This window comes from Nerophis lumbriciformis, linkage group LG23 (genome assembly GCF_033978685.3).
Source record: "Nerophis lumbriciformis linkage group LG23, RoL_Nlum_v2.1, whole genome shotgun sequence".
Lineage (NCBI taxonomy): Eukaryota > Metazoa > Chordata > Actinopteri > Syngnathiformes > Syngnathidae > Nerophis > Nerophis lumbriciformis.
In genome coordinates this window covers 9,522,188-9,541,852 of record NC_084570.2, presented here as the reverse complement: position 1 = coordinate 9,541,852, position 19,665 = coordinate 9,522,188, and the positions used below count along the sequence as shown (strand labels likewise).

Here is a 19,665-nt window from a genome sequence, read left to right as displayed (position 1 = left end):
TATCTCAGCTGCATTCGGGCGGAAGGTAGGGTACACCCTGGTGTACCCTACCCTGTGTAAGGATTTGACAGACCACTTTAAATAGGGTGGCAGGCCAATTAAAACGAGGTAGAAGGCCACATTAAATGGAGTGTTAGGTTATTTTAAATGAGATACCAGGTCACATTAAATGGGGTGGCAGGCCATTTTAAATGAGGTAGAAGGCCACCTTAATGATGTGGCAGGCCAATTTAAACCAGGTAAAAGGCCACTTTAAATGGAGTGTTAGGTCATTATAAATGAGATACCAGGTCACATTAAATGGGGTGGCAGGCCATATTAAATGAGGTAGAAGGCCACTTTAATGATGTGGCAGGCCACATAAATGAGATACCAGGTCACATTAAATGGGGTGTTAGGTCATTATAAATGAGATACCAGGTCACATTAAGTGGGGAGGCAGGCCATTTTAAATGAGGTATACGGCCAATTTAATTATGTGGCAGGCCACATAAATGAGATACCAGGTCACATTAAATGGGGTGTTAGGTCATTATAAATGAGATACCAGGTCACATTAAGTGGGGTGGCAGGCCATTTAAATGAGGTAGACGGCCACTTTAATTATGTGGCAGGCCACTTAAATGGGGGTGGCAGGCCATTTTAAATGAGGTAGAAGGCCATCTTAATGTTGTGGCAGGCCAATTTAAACCAGGTAGAAGGCCACTTTAAATTGAGTGTTAGGTCATTATAAATGAGATACCAGGTCACATTAAATGGGGTGGCAGGCCATGTTAAATGAGGTAGAAGGCCACTTTAATGATGTGGCAGGCCACATTAAATTAGATACCAGGTCACATTAAATGGGGTGTTAGGTCATTATAAATGAGATACCAGGTCACATTAAGTGGGGTGGCAGGCCATTTTAAATGAGGTAGACGGCCACATTAATTATGTGGCAGGCCACTTAAATGGGGGTGGCAGGCCATTTTAAATGAGGTAGAAGGCTACTTTAATGATGTAGAAGGCTACTTTAATGATGTGGCAGGCCAATTTAAACCAGGTAGAAGGCCACTTTAAAAGGAGTGTTAGGTCATTATAAATGAGATACCAGGTCACATTAAATGGGGTGGCAGGCCATATTAATGAGGTAGAAGGCCACTTTAATGATGTGGCAGGCCAATTTAAACCAGGTAGAAGGCCACTTTAAAAGGAGTGTTAGGTCATTATAAATGAGATACCAGGTCACATTAAATGGGGTGGCAGGCCATATTAATGAGGTAGAAGGCCACTTTAATGATGTGGCAGGCCACATTAAATTAGATACCAGGTCACATTAAATGGGGTGTTAGGTCATTATAAATGAGATACCAGGTCACATTAAGTGGGGTGGCAGGCCATTTTAAATGAGGTATACGGCCACTTTAATTATGTGGCAGGCCACTTAAATGGGGGTGGCAGGCCATTTTAAATGAGGTAGAAGGCTACTTTAATGATGTGGCAGGCCAATTTAAACCAGGTAGAAGGCCACTTCTACCTGGGAGTGTTAGGTCATTATAAATGAGATACCAGGTCACATTAAGTGGGGTGGCAGGCCATTTTAAATGAGGTAGACGGCCACTTTAATTATGTGGCAGGCCACATTAAATGGGGGTGGCAAGAAGGCTACTTTAAAAGGAGTGTTAGGTCATTATAAATGAGATACCAGGTCACATTAAGTGGGGTGGCAGGCCATTTTAAATGAGGTAGACGGCCACTTTAATTATGTGGCAGGCCACCTTAATGGGGGTGGCAAGAAGGCTACTTTAAAAGGAGTGTTAGGTCATTATAAATGAGATACCAGGTCACATTAAGTGGGGTGGCAGGCCATTTTAAATGAGGTAGAAGGCCACCTTAATGATATGGCAGGCCACATTAAATGAGATACCAGGTCACATTAAATGGGGGTGGCAGGCCATTTTCAATGAGGTAGAAGGCCACTTTAATGATGTGGCAGGCCAATTTAAACAAGCTAGAAGGCCACTTTAAATGGAGTGTTAGGTCATTATAAATGAGATACCATGTGACCTGGTACATAATGTGACCTGGTATCTCATCTTTATCATATCATAATATGGCATGCCAACTCAATGGGATGGCAGGCAAAATTAAATGAGGTTGGAAGGCCATATTAAATGAGGTAGAAGGCCACTTTAATGATGTGATAGGCTAATTTAAACCAGCTAGAAGGCCACTTAAAATGGAGTGTTAGGTCATTATAAATGAGATACCAGGTCACATTAAATGGGGTGGCAGGCCATTTTAAATGAGGTAGAAGGCCACTTTAATGATGTGGCAGGCCACATTAAATGATGTGGCATTCCTTGAGTTTGACCCCTGTGATTACATTGATTAGTTGTTGAAGCCCACCAATACGTAGATATTGTAATATAAATGATGGAAGTTCTGTCAGTGAGTATTTCTGACAGAAGTTTTGTCCAAAGACCCTCCTGCCCCGTTTTAAACATATTCTCCCAAGCCAAAGCTAAAAGAAAAATGTTATAACAAAACAAAAAAAGAACGGTATAATTGTTGGTTGTAACCGCACTTGTGGAGAGGGTGGGGGGTGTTGACAGGATGCCAGACAAAGCATATTTATTTGGAGGGGGGAAAAAAAAAGGTTCAGTTTGGGCAGAAAGGGGTGGCATTCAGGGCGTGGTCCACTCGGTTAGCACGCCCTATGTTTCGGGGACGCCGCCAGGAATGTCATACCCGACTCCCATGTTTACTCCTGGTATTCAAACAAAACAACACAACTTGCTCTCATTGTCTTAACTTTCTGGCAGCCAGTGCACTCATGTGGTGGAGCCGCCCATCTGGAAAACAGCTACGATCTATTGAGTTGCTGCTGTTAATAATTCATTACTCATGAATTACCAAACATGTGTGACGGAACATTTTGCTTTAGTATTTCCCAGATGTGACCAAACCAGAAATATTTGGTTGTAAATGATTAAAAAAAATAAGGGACATATTGTCCCAGTAGAGAGTTGGGCTTGTGATGATGCTACTAAGCGCTACAGAAGTGTGATTAGTCATATACAGCAGTAGGAGCCAGTTGTGATAAAAACGCACACACGCACACACACACACACACGAACACAAACACACACCTCGAGCTTGTGCAACCGAGCCGTGCGAGTATCCCAAGGATAGCAGCGCCGTCTCCACCAGTCGTGTGAACAGGACGTCTTTCCGGACGAGCACAAATTCCGCATGGCGGTGACCGCGCCCCTCGTTGGCCACGCCCACATCCGCGTGCTCCACCACGCAGTACACAGGAATGGTCACACCTGGCACAAAGACACATGCAAATGTGAAAGTTTAAAGAAAACACACAAGGCCCCGAACGCATTTATTTTCTTGACCTGACAACTCTTCTGGATTGTGCAGAGGACTCGCGGAAATTTCCTGAGGGAATTTATTGTGTGCATATAAAATATTAAAAGGATGACGAGGAGCTGGTTCATCAACTATCCCTTTATTAAAACGAGCAGTCACATGCACACAATGCGGCTTGTTCCCCGATCGGTACACACTAAAAAATGTTGGCTTAAAAAATAACCCAGATTTTAACCCAACTGCTGGTTCAGAACAGGACGAACCCCTTATTTGAGTTATTTTAAAGGGGAACATTATCACCAGACCTATGTAAGCGTCAATATATACCTTGATGTTGCAGAAAAAAAACCTTATATTTTTTTAACCGATTTCCGAACTCTAAATGGGTGAATTTTGGCGAATTAAACGCCTTTCTAATATTCGCTCTCGGAGCGATGACATCACAACGTGGCGTCACATCGGGAAGCAATCCGCCATTTTCTCAAACACCGAGTCAAATCAGCTCTGTTATTTTCCGTTTTTTCGACTGTTTTCCGTACCTTGGAGACATCATGCCTCGTCGGTGTGTTGTCGGAGGGTGTAACAACACGAACAGAGACGGATTCAAGTTGCACCAGTGGCCCAAAGATGCGAAAGTGGCAAGAAATTGGAAGTTTGTTCCGCACACTTTACCGACAAAAGCTATGCTACGACAGAGATGGCAAGAATGTGTGGATATCCTGCGACACTCAAAGCAGATGTATTTCCAACGATAAAGTCAAAGAAATCTGCCGCCAGACCCTCATTGAATCTGCTGGAGTGTGTGAGCAATTCAGGGACAAAGGACCTCGCTAGCACGGCAAGCAATGGCGGCAGTTTGTTCCCGCAGACGAGCGAGCTAAACCCCCTATCGACCCTAGCTTCCCTGGCCTGCTGACATCAACTCCAAAACTGGACAGATCAGCTTTCAGGAAAAGAGCGCGGATGAGGGTATGTCTACAGAATATATTAATTGATGAAAATTGGGCTGTCTGCACTCTCAAAGTGCATGTTGTTGCCAAATGTATTTCATATGCTGTAAACATAGTTCATAGTTGTTAGTTTCCTTTAATGCCAAACAAACACATACCAATCGTTGGCTAGAAGGCGATCGCCGAATTCGTCCTCGCTTTCTCCCATGTCGCTGGCTGTCGTGTTGTTTTCGTCGGTTTCGCTTGCATACGGTTCAAACCGATATGGCTCAATAGCTTCAGTTTCTTCTTCAATTTCGTTTTCGCTACCTGCCTCCACACTACAACCATCCGTTTCAATACATTCGTAATCTGTTGAATCGCTTAAGCCGCTGAAATCCGAGTCTGAATCCGAGCTAATGTCGCTATAGCTTGCTGTTCTTTCCGCCATGTTTGTTTGTGTTGGCTTCACTATGTGACGTCACAGGAAAATGGACGGGTGTTTATAACGATGGTTAAAATCAGGCACTTTTAAGCTTTTTTAAGGGATATTGCGTGATGGGTAAAATTTTGAAAAAAACTTTGAAAAATATAATAAGCCACTGGGATCTGATTTTTAATGGTTTTAACAATTCTGAAATTGTGATAATGTTCCCCTTTAACTCAACATTTTGGGTTAATTTTTTTCAACCCAACTTTTGCGTTGAATTATTTAACCCTTGTGTAATGTTCATATTGTTGTTACTCAGCCAGCGTTTGTGGGTCTGATGGACCCGTTGCATTTTGTGGCTTTTAATGCCTCACAACCAAACACTTTTATGTTAAAATACTGAACAGATGTTTATTGGAATAAGGTAAACATCTGTTCATGATGTTCATGTTCTGTACTGAACAGATGTTTATTGGAATAAGGTAAACATCTGTTCATGATTTTAACATAAAAGTGTTTGATTGTGAGGCATTAAAAGCCACAAAATGCAACGGGTCCACCAGACCCACAAACACTGGCTGAGTAACAACAATATGAACGTTGCATGGAAATTTCTCTGCCAGTTTCTGCATCCCACAGGGATTCTTCGTTTGTGTTTCTGCACCTGCAGTTCCCACACAAGGTTGCAACATTGTTTGTCAACACTGTCCGCTCTCATTTTCTCGCACATTTGACCCTACTATACCTACACTCTGTCCTCCTCCTGTCTAGGCCTCTGCTGTGTGTGTGTGTGTGTGTGTGTGTGTGTGTGTGTGTGTGTGTGTGTGTGTGTGTGTGTGTGTGTGTGTGTGTGTGTGTGTGGGTGGGTGCATGTGGTACACAGAATATCAATTTCCACACTTCTATTAGCCCCGGGTCCAGTGGACCCGGACATCTTATATGTAATAGAAATGTGTAGGGGCGGTGTATGGTGTGTGTTCATTAAATATGTATTCTGATATATGTTCTTCACAGAAAATGAGCCAAAGCCAGTGAGTCTCAGTTTGAAAAATGTATTAATTGTATGATTTTTCTTTTACTAAAAATCGAAAACAGGTCCCACAGACCCGAACACCACACAAGGGTTACCCAAAAAGTTGTTAGCCGTAGAGAACATAGAGAATAGGGGTGTGCAATTCAGATTCGATTCTCATTTTTTTAAAATAGATTTTTATTTTTCATTTATTTATTAATTTTTTTTTTTTTTTTCGATTAATCAATCCAACAAAACAATACACAGCAATACCATAACAATGCAATCCAATTCCAAAACCAAACCCGACCCAGCAACACTCAGAACTGCAATAAACAGAGCAATTGAGAGGAGACACAAACACGACACAGAACGAACCAAAAGTAGTGAAGCAAAAATGAATATTATCAACAACAGTATCAATATTAGTTACAATTTCAACATAGCAGTGATTAAAAATCCCTCATTGACATTATCATTAGACATTTATAAAAAAAAAAAAAAAAGAACAATAGTGTCACAGTGGCTTACACTTGCATCGCATCTCATAAGCTTAAGGGTCCAATATTTTCACAAAGATAAAAAAAAGTCATATTTTTGGTTCATTTAATAGTTAAAACAAATTTACATTATTGCAATCAGTTGATAAAACATTGTCCTTTACAATTATAAAAGCTTTTTACAAAAATCTACTACTCTGCTTGCATGTCAGCAGTCTGGGGTAGATCCTGCTGAAATCCTATGTATTGAATGAATAGAGAATCATTTTGAATCGGGAAAATATCGTTTTTGAATCGAGAATCGGGTTGAATCGGAAAAAAAAAATCGATTTTGAATCGAATCGTGACCCCAAGAATCGATATTGAATCGAATCGTGGGACACCCAGAGATTCGCAGCCCTAATAGAGAACATGCAAAAAACGACTTACTTGAGTTGTAACATTGAGGCTCATAATTCCGTGTGTTCATGAATGCAACCTCCTTAGCTGTAACCGTCATTGGTGCATAATGAGGAAGTGCTGTGTCGTCGTTGTTGTGACTACTGGCTAGTTGCTAATACTGTTATAAGGTCGACAATAAAGTCTCCAAAGATTCTGTGTGGTTCTGTCGGGCCTCACTTACAAGACCTTACTTGTACAATATCAGCGCCAAGCACTTGTTGCATGTTGTTGAAAACGAAAACTAGCTTCTTGTCGCAGTCAGCCATGTTTCTTCTTATTTGAGTTTGGCCAACTTCACGCTAATTGATATGTTCTATCAGTCCCTCATCGGGTCGAAGCCAAGTCACCACCTCTTGGCTGGGTTTGTGTTTTGATGCTGATGATAATGTGTCTGTGTGTGTAGGAGACGCACCTCCCAGCGGCCTCAGTGGTGCGTCGGTATTAAGTCGGGTTTGTGGACTGTCCGGGCTGCCATTGACCTCCAGAAGGCTGATTTTGCATGGCGGGATGGGACTCTCCCCTCTTTCACCTCCTTCTTCCGGGCTGCCTCGGAGGATTTCGGCGTCTGCAACTTGATCGACCCCCTGCTGCTCCATCCTCCTGCACTCTTCAGGTGGGTCACCCGGCGTGGAACCTTGACAACACCAAACCACAAAAATGAGCCATTTCGGGTAATATTGTCACTCAAAGCCTGTGGCTTGCAAGACTTTATTAGAAGCCATGTTTATTTAACGTGAGTATACCGTATTTTTCGGACTATAAGTCGCAGTTTTTTTCATAGTTTGGCCGGGGGTGCGACTTATACTCAGGAGCGACTTATGTGTGAAATTATTAACACATTAGCGTAAAATATCAAATAATATTATTTAGCTCATTCACGTAAGAGACTAGACGTATAAGATTTCATGGGATTTAGCGATTAGGAGTGACAGATTGTTTGGTAAACGTATAGCATGTTCTATATGTTATAGTTATTTGAATGACTCTTACCATAATATGTTACGTTAACATACCAGGCACGTTCTCAGTTGGTTACTTATGCCTCATATAACGTACACTTATTCAGCCTGTTGTTCACTATTCTTTATTTATTTTAAATTGCCTTTCAAATGTCTATTCTTGGTGTTGGCTTTTATCAAATACATTTCCCCAAAAATGCGACTTATACTCCAGTGCGACTTATATATGTTTTTTTCCTTCTTTATTATGCATTTTCGGCCGGTGAGACTTATACTCCGGAGCGACTTATACTCCGAAAAATACGGTACTAGCTTTTTTTAAGCTAATTTTGTAGGTATACACCTCAGTCATGTTAGTACTTGATGCATGCTAATGTTAGCAGGCTAGCATTGTAAACAACATTTTCAGGCAAAAAACTTCAGATTAATATATTTTGTACTTGACGCATGTTACAGTTAGCATATTAGCATGCTAACATTAGCATGCTAGATTGTTTTCGCAGGTATACACCTCAGTGTCATATACTTTGGTATTTCACCAATGCTAACTTTCACTATTGTTATGTTATTATAGTAGTGTTAGCATGCTAGCTTTTATTAGGTCATTTTGCTCATATTTTTTGGTTACTTAAGGCTATCTGGGAGTTCAGTTTGGCTTTAGATCGTCAGCATTCACACACATTTTTCTGCCAAAATGGCCTTGTCTAGTTCTTTGAAAAAAATCTATATATTGTACTGGTTTTTAAAGTGAAAACTACCGTATTTTTCGGACTATAAGTTGCAGTTTTTTGCGACTTATACTCAGGAGCGACTTATGTGTGAAATTATTAACACATTACCGTAAAACATCAAATAATATTATTTAGCTCATCCACGTAAAAGACTAGACGTATAAGATTTCATGGGATTTAGCGATTAGGAGTGGCAGATTGTTTGGTAAACGTATAGCATGTTCTATATGTTATAGTTATTTGAATGGCTCTTACCATAATATGTTACGTTAACATACCAGGCACGTTCTCAGTTGGTTACTTATGCCTCATATAACGTACACTTATTCAGCCTGTTGTTCACTATTCTTTATTTATTTTAAATTGCCTTTCAAATTTCTATTCTTGGTGTTGGGTTTTATCAAATACATTTCCCCAAAAATGCGACTTATACTCCAGTGCGACTTATATATGTTTTTTTCCTTCTTTATTATGCATTTTCGTCCGGTGAGACTTATACTCCGGAGCGACTTATTCTCCGAAAAATACGGTACTAGCTCTTTTTAAGCTAATTTTGCAGGTATACACCTCAGTCATGTTGGTACTTGATGCATGCTAATGTTAGCAGGCTAGCATTGTAAACAACATCTTCAGGCAAAAAACTTCAGAATAATATATTTTGGTACTTGACGCATGTTACAGTTAGCATATTAGCATGCTAACATTAGCATGCTAGATTGTTTTCGCAGGTATACACCTCAGTGTCATATATTTTGGTATTTCACTAATGCTAACTTTCACTATTGTTATGTTATTATAGTAGTGTTTGCATGCTAGCTTTTTTTTAGGTCATTTTGCTCATATTTTTTGGTTACTTAAGGCTATCTGGGAGTTCAGTTTGGCTTTAGATCGTCAGCATTCACACACATTTTTTATTTACCAAAATGGCCTTGTCTAGTTCTTTGAAAAAAATCTATATATTGTACTGGTTTTAAAGTGAAAACTACCGTATTTTTCGGACTACAAGTCGCAGTTTTTTTCATAGTTTGGGTGCGACTTATACTCAGGAGCGACTTATGTGTGAAATTATTAACACATTACCGTAAAAGATCAAATAATATTATTTAGCTCATTCACGTAAGAGACTAGACGTATAAGATTTCATGGGATTTAGCGATTAGGAGTGACAGATTGTTTGGTAAACGTATAGCATGTTCTATATGTTATAGTTATTTGAATGACTCTTACCATAATATGTTACGTTAACATACCAGGCACGTTCTCAGTTGGTTATTTATGCCTCATATAACGTACACTTATTCAGCCTGTTGTTTACTATTCTTTATTTATTTTAAATTGCCTTTTAAATGTCTATTCTTGGTGTTGGGTTTTATCAAATAAATTTCCCCAAAAATGCGACTTATATATGTTTTTTTCCTTCTTTATTATGCATTTTTGGCTGGTGCGACTTATACTCCGGAGCGACTTATACTCCGAAAAATACGGTATACCAAAAGCCCCCACACAGCCTTTTATTTGTCAGTCTGTGGGCAACCCTTCGCTAGACCATCTAAGACTACAGACCAAACATTTTAAATACAGAGACTGATACTTGGTAAGATGCTTTTGCATCATGCAGACTTACGCCCTTACAAGTCTAACCTACCAATATCACAACCAATAACCACTCAGCATCCTGTTTTTAGCGCCGGCTGAACTATTATTTCCCGCTAGGGGTGTAACGATACACAAAAATTTCGGTTCGGTACGTACCTCGGTTTAGAGGTCACGGTTCGGTTCATTTTCGGTACAGTAAGAAAACAACAAAATATACATTTTTGGGTTATTTATTTACCAAATTTGCAAAATCTTCCACCAAAAATATTTTTCTTAGTGGAACATTTGATGTGAAGTAATCGGAACCTTGGATAGGTCAATAATTCATAACATTGATTTTGATTCAATATTATGTTTTGAGCAATGACAGTTTGAAAGAAAAAAAAACAGCTTTGTTTTATTAGTCAACATTGCAACTTTTTCTAAATTACATTTCACCTTTAAGCTTTTTTATTTCACTTTAGTTATGTTTTTGTTTATTTTAATAGTATTTTTAGAATGTGCCGTGGGCCTTTAAAACATTAGCTGTGGGCCGCAAATGGCCTCCGGGGCACACTTTTGACACCCCTGCTATAAATAATAAAAAAGTCAATCTGATAAATCTATGGATAAAAAGCAGATCCTGGCGACGCAAGCGCGTTTATCATAACTCTCTCTCTCTCTCTGTCTCTGCCCCTCCCTCTGCTGCACGCACAATTAGTTTTGTTTTTAATCCCTTCTTAACCCTGAACGTACATTGAAAATACACGCAACCCTAACTCAAAATGCCGGACATTTGAGGCATTTAAGAAACTCCGCCCTGACAGCTCCGCAAAAGAGGACATGTCCGGTGAAAAGAGGACGTATGGTAAGTCTATTGTAGCCTGTGTTGTGCCTCGGTGTGCATTGTTTACACAACGTGCGTTACGCTACGTAATATGGCCGTGTGGAAACTCGTTCGGTACACCTCCGAACCGAACCGGAACCCCCGTACCGAAACGGTTCAATACAAATACACGTACCGTTACACCCCTATTTCCCGCTGAATAAAACTTTGCAGCAGTCAATCAATAATAACGTTAAACTCCTGTGAGAAATCCCAGAGCATTTACTATGGGGAGGAAATCACTTGAGACGTCACTAAACTTGGTGAATACAGTAATACCTCAACTCAAGTGTGTTTTCAGATGAGAGCTGTCTCACAGCGAATTGTTACGTTTTAAGTTACAAGCAAAAATTTGAGTTCCAAGCATCCCCACTGTTAGTTGGCGTAGCAAATGTCACAGTGTATCCCGTAAGATCCACCCAAAACATCCGGTCTCAGTTGCTAGCGTTAGTTTATAGATAGATATGGACTTTGTTTTCCCAACCAAGGAAAGGAAGAAAGTGAGTGTGGAGGATAGTGCTGACAGAAAAAAGAAGATGATATTCATTGAATTAAAAAAAATTAATCAAGAAAGATATGACTCAGCGTGTCGCTGACTTGACAAAGACGTTCGAGCGTATCACTGCTAGTCTGCACCATATTGAAGCAGAATGAGTCAAACGCAACAGCCAAGGATGTTAAAATCATATCCAAACGGCAAACTTGTATCCATTAAAATATGGAAACGCTGCTGATGGTGTGTTTGACTGAGATGCTGTACTTCATTATTACATTACTTCCTAAAACTCAAGTAGTTGTTTGTACTAGATATTGTGTTGTTTTTATACAATATTTCGGTAACACTTTAGTATGGGGAACATATTCTAAGTAACAAGGACTTAATTTAGAGTTATTTGGACACTAGGGGAACATAATTTAAGTAACAAAGACTTAATTTAGAGTTATTTGGTTAGGGTTATGGTTAGAGGGTTAGGGCCAGGGTTAGAGGCTTAGGGTTATAATATTCTAAGTAACAAAGACTTTAGGGTTAGTGTTAGGGTTATAGTAGTTTTGTGTTTTGTTATGTAAGAACAGACCATATTAATTAAGTTGTATTAAAGGGAGAATCATATACAACAACTTCCTTACTTAGTACTAATAAGCAATCATTCTGAGGTTATTGAGGGAAGACTCTTAGTTAATGGCTTACTGGTTGTATAATAAGGCCTTGCAGAAGAAGGCATTAATAAGTACTTAATAATGACTAATTAAGAGCCAATGAGTTACTAATGTGCATGTTAATAAGCAACTAATTAATGGTGAATATGTTCCCCATGCTAAAGTGTTACCAATATTTGTTATGTAAAAGTGTGTTTTTCTTATAAAAAGCAGGTTACATGTGAAAATGGTGCTCTTTTGGGGGGTCCAAGCATCAATTACGTTTATTTGAATTCATTTCAATTGCTGACTTTGATTTGTTTTGAGTTAAGAGCTCAGTCACAGAGCCAATGAAGCTTGTGAGTTGAGGTACTACTGTATAGCAGAAAAATGGTGTCCTTTTATGGAATGTTACTTAATATGTACACTCGTTTATGATTAATCTTAAACTCAACCTGAATGCGTATCGTGCACACGTAAAGCTGTGCAATGGAAGGGTCGATGATATATTGTGGACACTTAATGGGCAACCTGTTGTTTGGTTTGGTTTAGTTATTTCTTTCTTCGGTCAGTGGTCAACAAAATAAACAAACAGTTTTACATCCATTAATTCATGAATTGACAATTTTACAGACCGAAAAGGTTTAGGCTGAAGTTGAGCACTTATTTCGCCTAACCCGGGGCCCAGCAACCCGCGGCTCTTTAGTGCCGCCCTCGTGGCTCCCTGGAGCATTTTTAAAAAAGGATTGAAAAAGGAAAAAGATGGGGGGAAAATTACGTTTTTGTTTTCGTATCTTTTTTCTTTGAGGACAAACATGACACAAACCTTCCCAATTGTTAGAAAGTCCAATGTTTAATATGTTTGTGGGCAAACATGACACAAACCTTCCCAATTGTTAGAAAGCCCACTGTTTAATATGTTTGTGTGTATGCTTCACTGATGACAGTATTTGGTGAACATAGTTTTGTCCTACTAATTTCGGTAGTTCTTGAACTCACCATAGTGTGGACTGTGACACAACAGTTTGTTTACATGTAAAATCTTCCACTCCTTCTTTGTCTCATTTTGTCCACCAAAAATGTTATACTGTGCGTGAATGCACAAAGGTGCGCTTTGCTGATGTTATTGACTTGTTGGAGTGCTAATCTGGCTGTTTAGGCTAGCTGTATTTACATATTGCATCATTTCGCCTCATTTGTAGGTATATATCAGCTCATATAATTTCCTTTACTTTTATCCTCTTTGTATATAATTTAGTTTTGCATGTCTCATGCCACATTATCTGTATGTAATATTTGCTAAATTTCTGATCGTTTTTTGTGTGCCATGTTGTTCCAGACCACAGCAAACATTACCTAGCTTGCCAAAGATTGTGATAAATCTATTAAAGGAAACGTCAGGCTGTCTTCTTTTAACTTGGACAGACACATCTATACCTTTGGCCATTAAAAGTCAGTAATTTCCAGGAGTTATCTCACCTTCTGAGTAATAATACCTGGGATTTATATAGCGCTTTTCTAAGTACCCAAAGTCGCTTTACATGTAGAACCCATCATTCATTCACACCTGGTGGTGGTAAGCTACTTTCATAGCCACAGCTGCCCTGGGGTAGACTGACGGAAGCGTGGCTGCAATTTGCGCCAACGGCCCCTCCGACCACCACCTATCATTCATCATTCAATTCACCGGTGTGAGTGGCACCGGGGGCAAAGGGTGAAGTGTCCCGCCCAAGGACACAACGGCAGCGATTTTTGGATGGTAAGAGGCGGGGAGTGAACCTGCAACCCTCAGGTAGCCTCTGATTTACCAATGGTTCCTAATCTTGTAAAAATATGTAGAATAAATATTACATTTCAATATTTCTGTCAACAAAGATTTGCTTCAGCCTGCGACACATAGTCATTTTGATAGTAGGCTATTATAGCTAATATCACCACTTACATCACCTGTTGACTTCATTATAACACTTATAAGACTTTTAAAGTCATTTTGATAGTAGGCTATTATAGCTAATATAGACACTTACGTCATGTCTTGCCTTCATTATAAGACTTATATACAGCTTTTAAATTTTTGCAGCTCCAGACAGATTAGTTTTTTGTATTTTTGGTCCAATATGGCTCTTTGAACGTTTTGGGTTGCCGACCCCTGGCCTAACCCTATTAACAATCTCAAATACAAGATTTAGCAAAACCAAGAGACATCGGGCTCTGAACTTGAGCTTCATAGAAATGTGGAAATATCCTTCACACAACATATTGCATATACACCTTGTACACAGCATAAACACTGTTCAAATATATACAGAGTAAAGACATACACAAACAGTTGTGAAATATCCCTGTATACATGTGTACCAATAATATACTATATACAAACACTTATACTTCCTGTTTTATTTACGTCCCACATCTAGTTTAGTAATTAAAGGGGAACATTATCACCAGACCTATGTAAGCGTCAATATATACCTTGATGTTGCAGAAAAAATACCATATATTGTTTTAACCGATTTCCGAACTCTAAATGGGTGAATTTTGGCGAATTAAACGCCTTTCTATTATTCGCTCTCGGAGCGATGACGGTTGTGATGTCACATCGGGAAGCAATCCGCCATTTTCTCAAACACATTACAAACACCGAGTCAAATCAGCTCTGTTATTTTTCGTTTTTTCGACTGTTTTCCGTACCTTGGAGACATCATGCCTCGTCGGTGTGTTGTCGGAGGGTGTAACAACACGAACAGGGACGGATTCAAGTTGCACCAGTGGCCCAAAGATGCGAAAGTGGCAAGAAATTGGACGTTTGTTCCGCACACTTTACCGACGAAAGCTATGCTACGACAGAGATGGCAAGAATGTGTGGATATCCTGCGACACTCAAAGCAGATGCATTTCCAACTGGACTGGACATATCAGCTTTCAGGAAAAGAGAGCGGATGAGGGTATGTCTACAGAATATATTAATTGATGAAAACTGGGCTGTCTGCACTCTCAAAGTGCATGTTTGTTGCCAAATGTATTTCATATGCTGTAAACCTAGTTCATAGTTGTTAGTTTCCTTTAATGCCAAACAAACACATACCAATCGTTGGTTAGAAGGCAATCGCCGAATTCGTCCTCGCTTTCTCCCGTGTCGCTGGCTGCCGTGTCGTTTTCGTCGGTTTCGCTTGCATACGGTTCAAACCGATATGGCTCAATAGCTTCAGTTTCTTCTTCAATTTCGTTTTCGCTACCTGCCTCCACACTACAACCATCCGTTTCAATACATGCGTAATCTGTTGAATCGCTTAAACCAATGAAATCCGAGTCTGAATCCGAGCTAATGTCGCTATACCTTGCTGTTCTATGCGCCATGTTTGTTTGTATTGGCATCACTGTGTGACGTCACAGGAAAATGGACGGGTGTATATAACGATGGTTAAAATCAGGCACTTTGAAGCTTTTTTTAGGGATATTGCGTGATGGGTAAAATTTTGAAAAAAACTTCGAAAAATAAAATAAGCCACTGGGAACTGATTTTTAATGGTTTTAACCCTTCTGAAATTGTGATTATGTTCCCCTTTAACATTGATCATAGTATTACCTACTGGTGTGGATTCAAGAACGATGTATTTTTCTAAGACATTGGTCTTAAAATTTGCTTTGATATCTTTAATAGCGCACCCCAACTTCTAATCTAATAAACAATCTTTTTTGAAATCAGAGTCATTTTTGGAATAGTTAAATAAACAAAGCAAAGCATGTCTGCCAGCGATCGCGGGGAAACTGTTATTGTGCCTGTCCAATGTTAGCTAGGGCGCGGTATGATATAGTTATTAAGTTACAGCATGTGGATACAATAACACATTTCAACATGTCTGAAAGGCAGTAGAAAGAAGCAGAACATATTCAAATCCTGATAATCCAAGTCTTATTATATAATTTGCAATGTACCACTTTGTTTACATTTGGTCGATTAAATTGAAGTTCAAGGATCAAGGTTTTATTCGTCACATGCAGAGTACACCACAGTGAAATGCTTTTCTCCATACTCTTCAGAATGGCGTACAGTGGGATCCAAACACTAGTTGCAGAATCTAATACACTAAATACCAAAAATACAAAAATTTGAATAGCTCTGATGTACATTAATTACAAGACAATAAGTTGCACAATCAGTCACAGTAGTTATGGTAGAAGTATCAGTACAAGTAGAGGTACAGTAGTCAAATACAGTACCAGTGCAATATCAAATAGTATAACAGTATATACAGTATATACAGTATAGGAAGCAACAAATATTATGGTGTCTACAGTTCTTTGGCAGTTGAGTAGTGACAGTAGTATGAACAAAGGTAATGGAACAGTATGACTTCTTTATACTCTTGTTTTTACATTATTTACAGTCATTGAATGAAGAGTATTGTAGTCCGGTAATCACAGTGGTAAGTAAAGTGATTCTTGTGCGTGCGGTTTTGTGCAATTGTGATAAGTGTTAATCAGCGGTGCAGTTGAGCAGTTAAGGAGAGAAGAATGTGTAGCAATGGACAGAACAAAAGAAAATATTTAAATAAAAGGAATATGAAGAATCGATAAAAAAAATACTAAAATGAAAAAAGCGCTGAGTTAAAATAAGCAAAACTATTAAGGATAAATGGAATAAATATCAGTAAAAATGTAACAGAAACACACAATTTTACAAATAAATGGGGGACATAGATTTACCAACGACAGAGGAAAGAAAAGAAAGAAGGAAAAGTGTTTAAAAAAATAAAATGCCAATAAACATTGTAGCTTTTTTTTTAATGAACAATGACTTACTTTTCATGATGCCACCTTGCTCGCCAGTGAATAAAGTCCATCCACTGGCAAGGCTGAGCGACTCCAGTCTGATGGCTAACTTTTCCTTTGCAGCATGTACACACACACAGACGCACGCATACAAGGACACACACACACACACACACACACACGCACGCACGCACGCACACGTATAGATGCGAGCACTAGCAGCAGTGAAGAAAGACTGTCTGCTGCTTGTGCTGCTGTCGACTGAGCTGAGGGGATGATGGCTGGGAAGTGGAGTGGGAGGGAGCCCCACTGACACAATGTCCCATCAAATATTTACTGAAGGCTGCAGATCAGGGATGTCAGAAGGATTGCAAGCAGGTGTGTGATAGGAATCCCAGAAATGTTTCATCAATGAATTGATTATTTGAAGAGCATTTATCAGGACTTGTTATCTGTCTCCTCTGGATGTACAGTAGGGTTGCCAAATCCTTGAAAAATAAACAAAAGACACCTTATCTTTACCCTTAACGGCATGGTGAAGTTTTGTTTTCTGTGCCTTTTTTATTGATGTGAAATTATTTTGATATTGTTTGACTCAAATAATAACTCAAATTGGCATATTTTTTTACTTCCTTGTGGCCATTGCCTCCCTGGGCTGTTTACTTTATTTGGGTTTGGGTTTTTTTTCACACCGGGGCAGGTAGAAATAAGAGTATAACTAATCAGTTAGTAAGACAAAAACACAATTAACGGAATATAACCATTCACAGCTCTTTAACGCTGAACCTAAGAAAGCGGGCTGGGAATTAGTTATGAAGAAGAGGCAATAAGATGATTTTCCTTGCCAAAAACAAAATGTGTGGCTTTAACATGTCCCATGTCGTAATATCTGTACACCTGGGATAAGGTGAAGAGGACACTTTTAATTTTTACTGCTGTGATGCCATCTACACAACTGTAAATTAAAATTGCTGCTTGTGTCAATATCACAATGTTACTTTCAATCCTTTTTATGGCAACCAATTATACAATAATTTAATGAATACATCCAAATACTTTATTAGTAATTATTATGTGCATGAACAAATAACAGTTAATATTGTATGAAGCTTTTTTTTTTTTTTAACAAGAAAGAAGTTTTGGCACATTAACATCGGATCAATAACAGTCCTTTACAATCTCACTAATACCTTAGAAAAGACCCACTATTAAATTTTTTGGACACGATAAAGCAGAGGTCCCCAAACTTTTTGACTCAGGGGCTGCATTGGGTTAAAAAAATTTGGCCGGGGGCTGGCTTTGTGTGTTTGTGTGTGTGTGTGTGTGTGTGTGTGTGTGTATATGTATATGTATATGTATATGTATATACTGTATATATGTATGTATGTATGTATGTATGTATATATGTATATATATATATATATATATATATATATATATATATATATATATATATATATATATACCGGTGTGTGTGTATATATATATATATATATATACCGGTGTGTGTATATATATATATATATATATATATATATATATATATATATATATATATATATATATATATATACCGGTGTGTATATATATATATATATATATATATATATATATATATATATATATATATTTATGTTAGGGAAGTCCGATAATGGCTTTTTTGCCGATATCCGATATTCCGATATTGTCCAACTCTTAATTACCGATACCGATATCAACCCATACCGATATATACAGTCGTGGAATTAACACATTATTATGCCTAATTTGGACAACCAGGTATGGTGAAGATAAGGTCCTTTTTAAAAAAATTAATTAAATAAAATAAGATAAATAAATTAAAAACATTTTCTTGAATAAAAAAGAAAGTAATACAATATAAAAACAGTTACATAGAAACTAGTAATTAATGAAAATTAGTAAAATTAACTGTTAAATGTTAGTACTATTAGTGGACCAGCAGCACGCACAATCATGTGTGCTTACGGACTGTATCCCTTGCAGACTGTATTGATATATATTGATATATATTGATATATAATGTAGGAACCAGAATATTAATAACAGAAAGAAACAACCCTTTTGTGTGAATGAGTGAATGAGTGTAAATGGGGGAGGGAGGTTTTTTGGGTTGGTGCACTAATTGTAAGTGTATCTTGCGTTTTTTATGTTAATTTAATTTTTTTTAAAAACAAACAAAAAAAACAAAACGATACCGATAATAAAAAAACTATACCGATAATTTCCGATATTACATTTTAAAGCATTTATCAGCCGATAATATCGGTAGGTCGATATTATCGGACATCTCTAATTTTATATATATATATATATATATATATATATATATATATATATATATATATATATATATATATATATATATATATTCCTCACACACTAATTGACTAAAACAGTGCACACTTGCCTCACGCTGGCGCGATGATGTCACGTTATCGAAGGGAAAATGCATTTTTAGACAATATGATTTGCCTGAGTGACCAGAAGACCCCGAGAGTAACAAGCGGTAGAAAATAGATGAAAAAGGACAAATTAAAACAAAAACTTGAGACTTTCCGCAGGCCGGATTTTGGACGCTGGCGGGCCGTACTTGGCCCCCGAGCCGTAGTTTGGGGACCACTGATCTAAACTTTACGGCTGCCGGCTATTTTTTTCTATACTTTTATTGTAATGTTTTCAGAATGTGTTTGTCTTTATTTTTTAGTTTTAATTTGGTGCACAGATTTCCCCTCCATGCGGCCCCTGAGCTAAAATGAGTCGGACACCCCCGATGTACAATATTACAGTATATGTAACAGCTGCAGCAAACATAAAATGGCAGCATAAAATAGAGAGGACATCCAGCCGAAAATAGACATTGTAAACAAAGAGATGTAGCTAACATAGAAGCGGTCGGACAAAAAATACAAAA

General features: G+C 38.4%; 1 protein-coding gene across 1 annotated transcript in view; it reads right to left on the bottom strand.

Annotated features, from left to right (window-relative positions):
- Positions 1-16,845, bottom strand: part of LOC133622601 (DNA-binding protein SATB2-like) — a 47,290-nt gene extending 30,445 nt beyond the window's left edge. The window contains exons 1-3 of the mRNA XM_061985429.1: positions 16,764-16,845; positions 7,085-7,306; positions 3,132-3,311 (exon numbers count right to left, since the gene is read on the bottom strand). Of these exons, the coding sequence (XP_061841413.1) occupies positions 3,132-3,311; positions 7,085-7,306; positions 16,764-16,770 (409 nt within the window). The 5' untranslated portion in view covers positions 16,771-16,845. The remainder of the gene's footprint in view (positions 1-3,131; positions 3,312-7,084; positions 7,307-16,763) is intronic.
- Between the last annotated feature and the right edge of the window lie 2,820 nt (positions 16,846-19,665).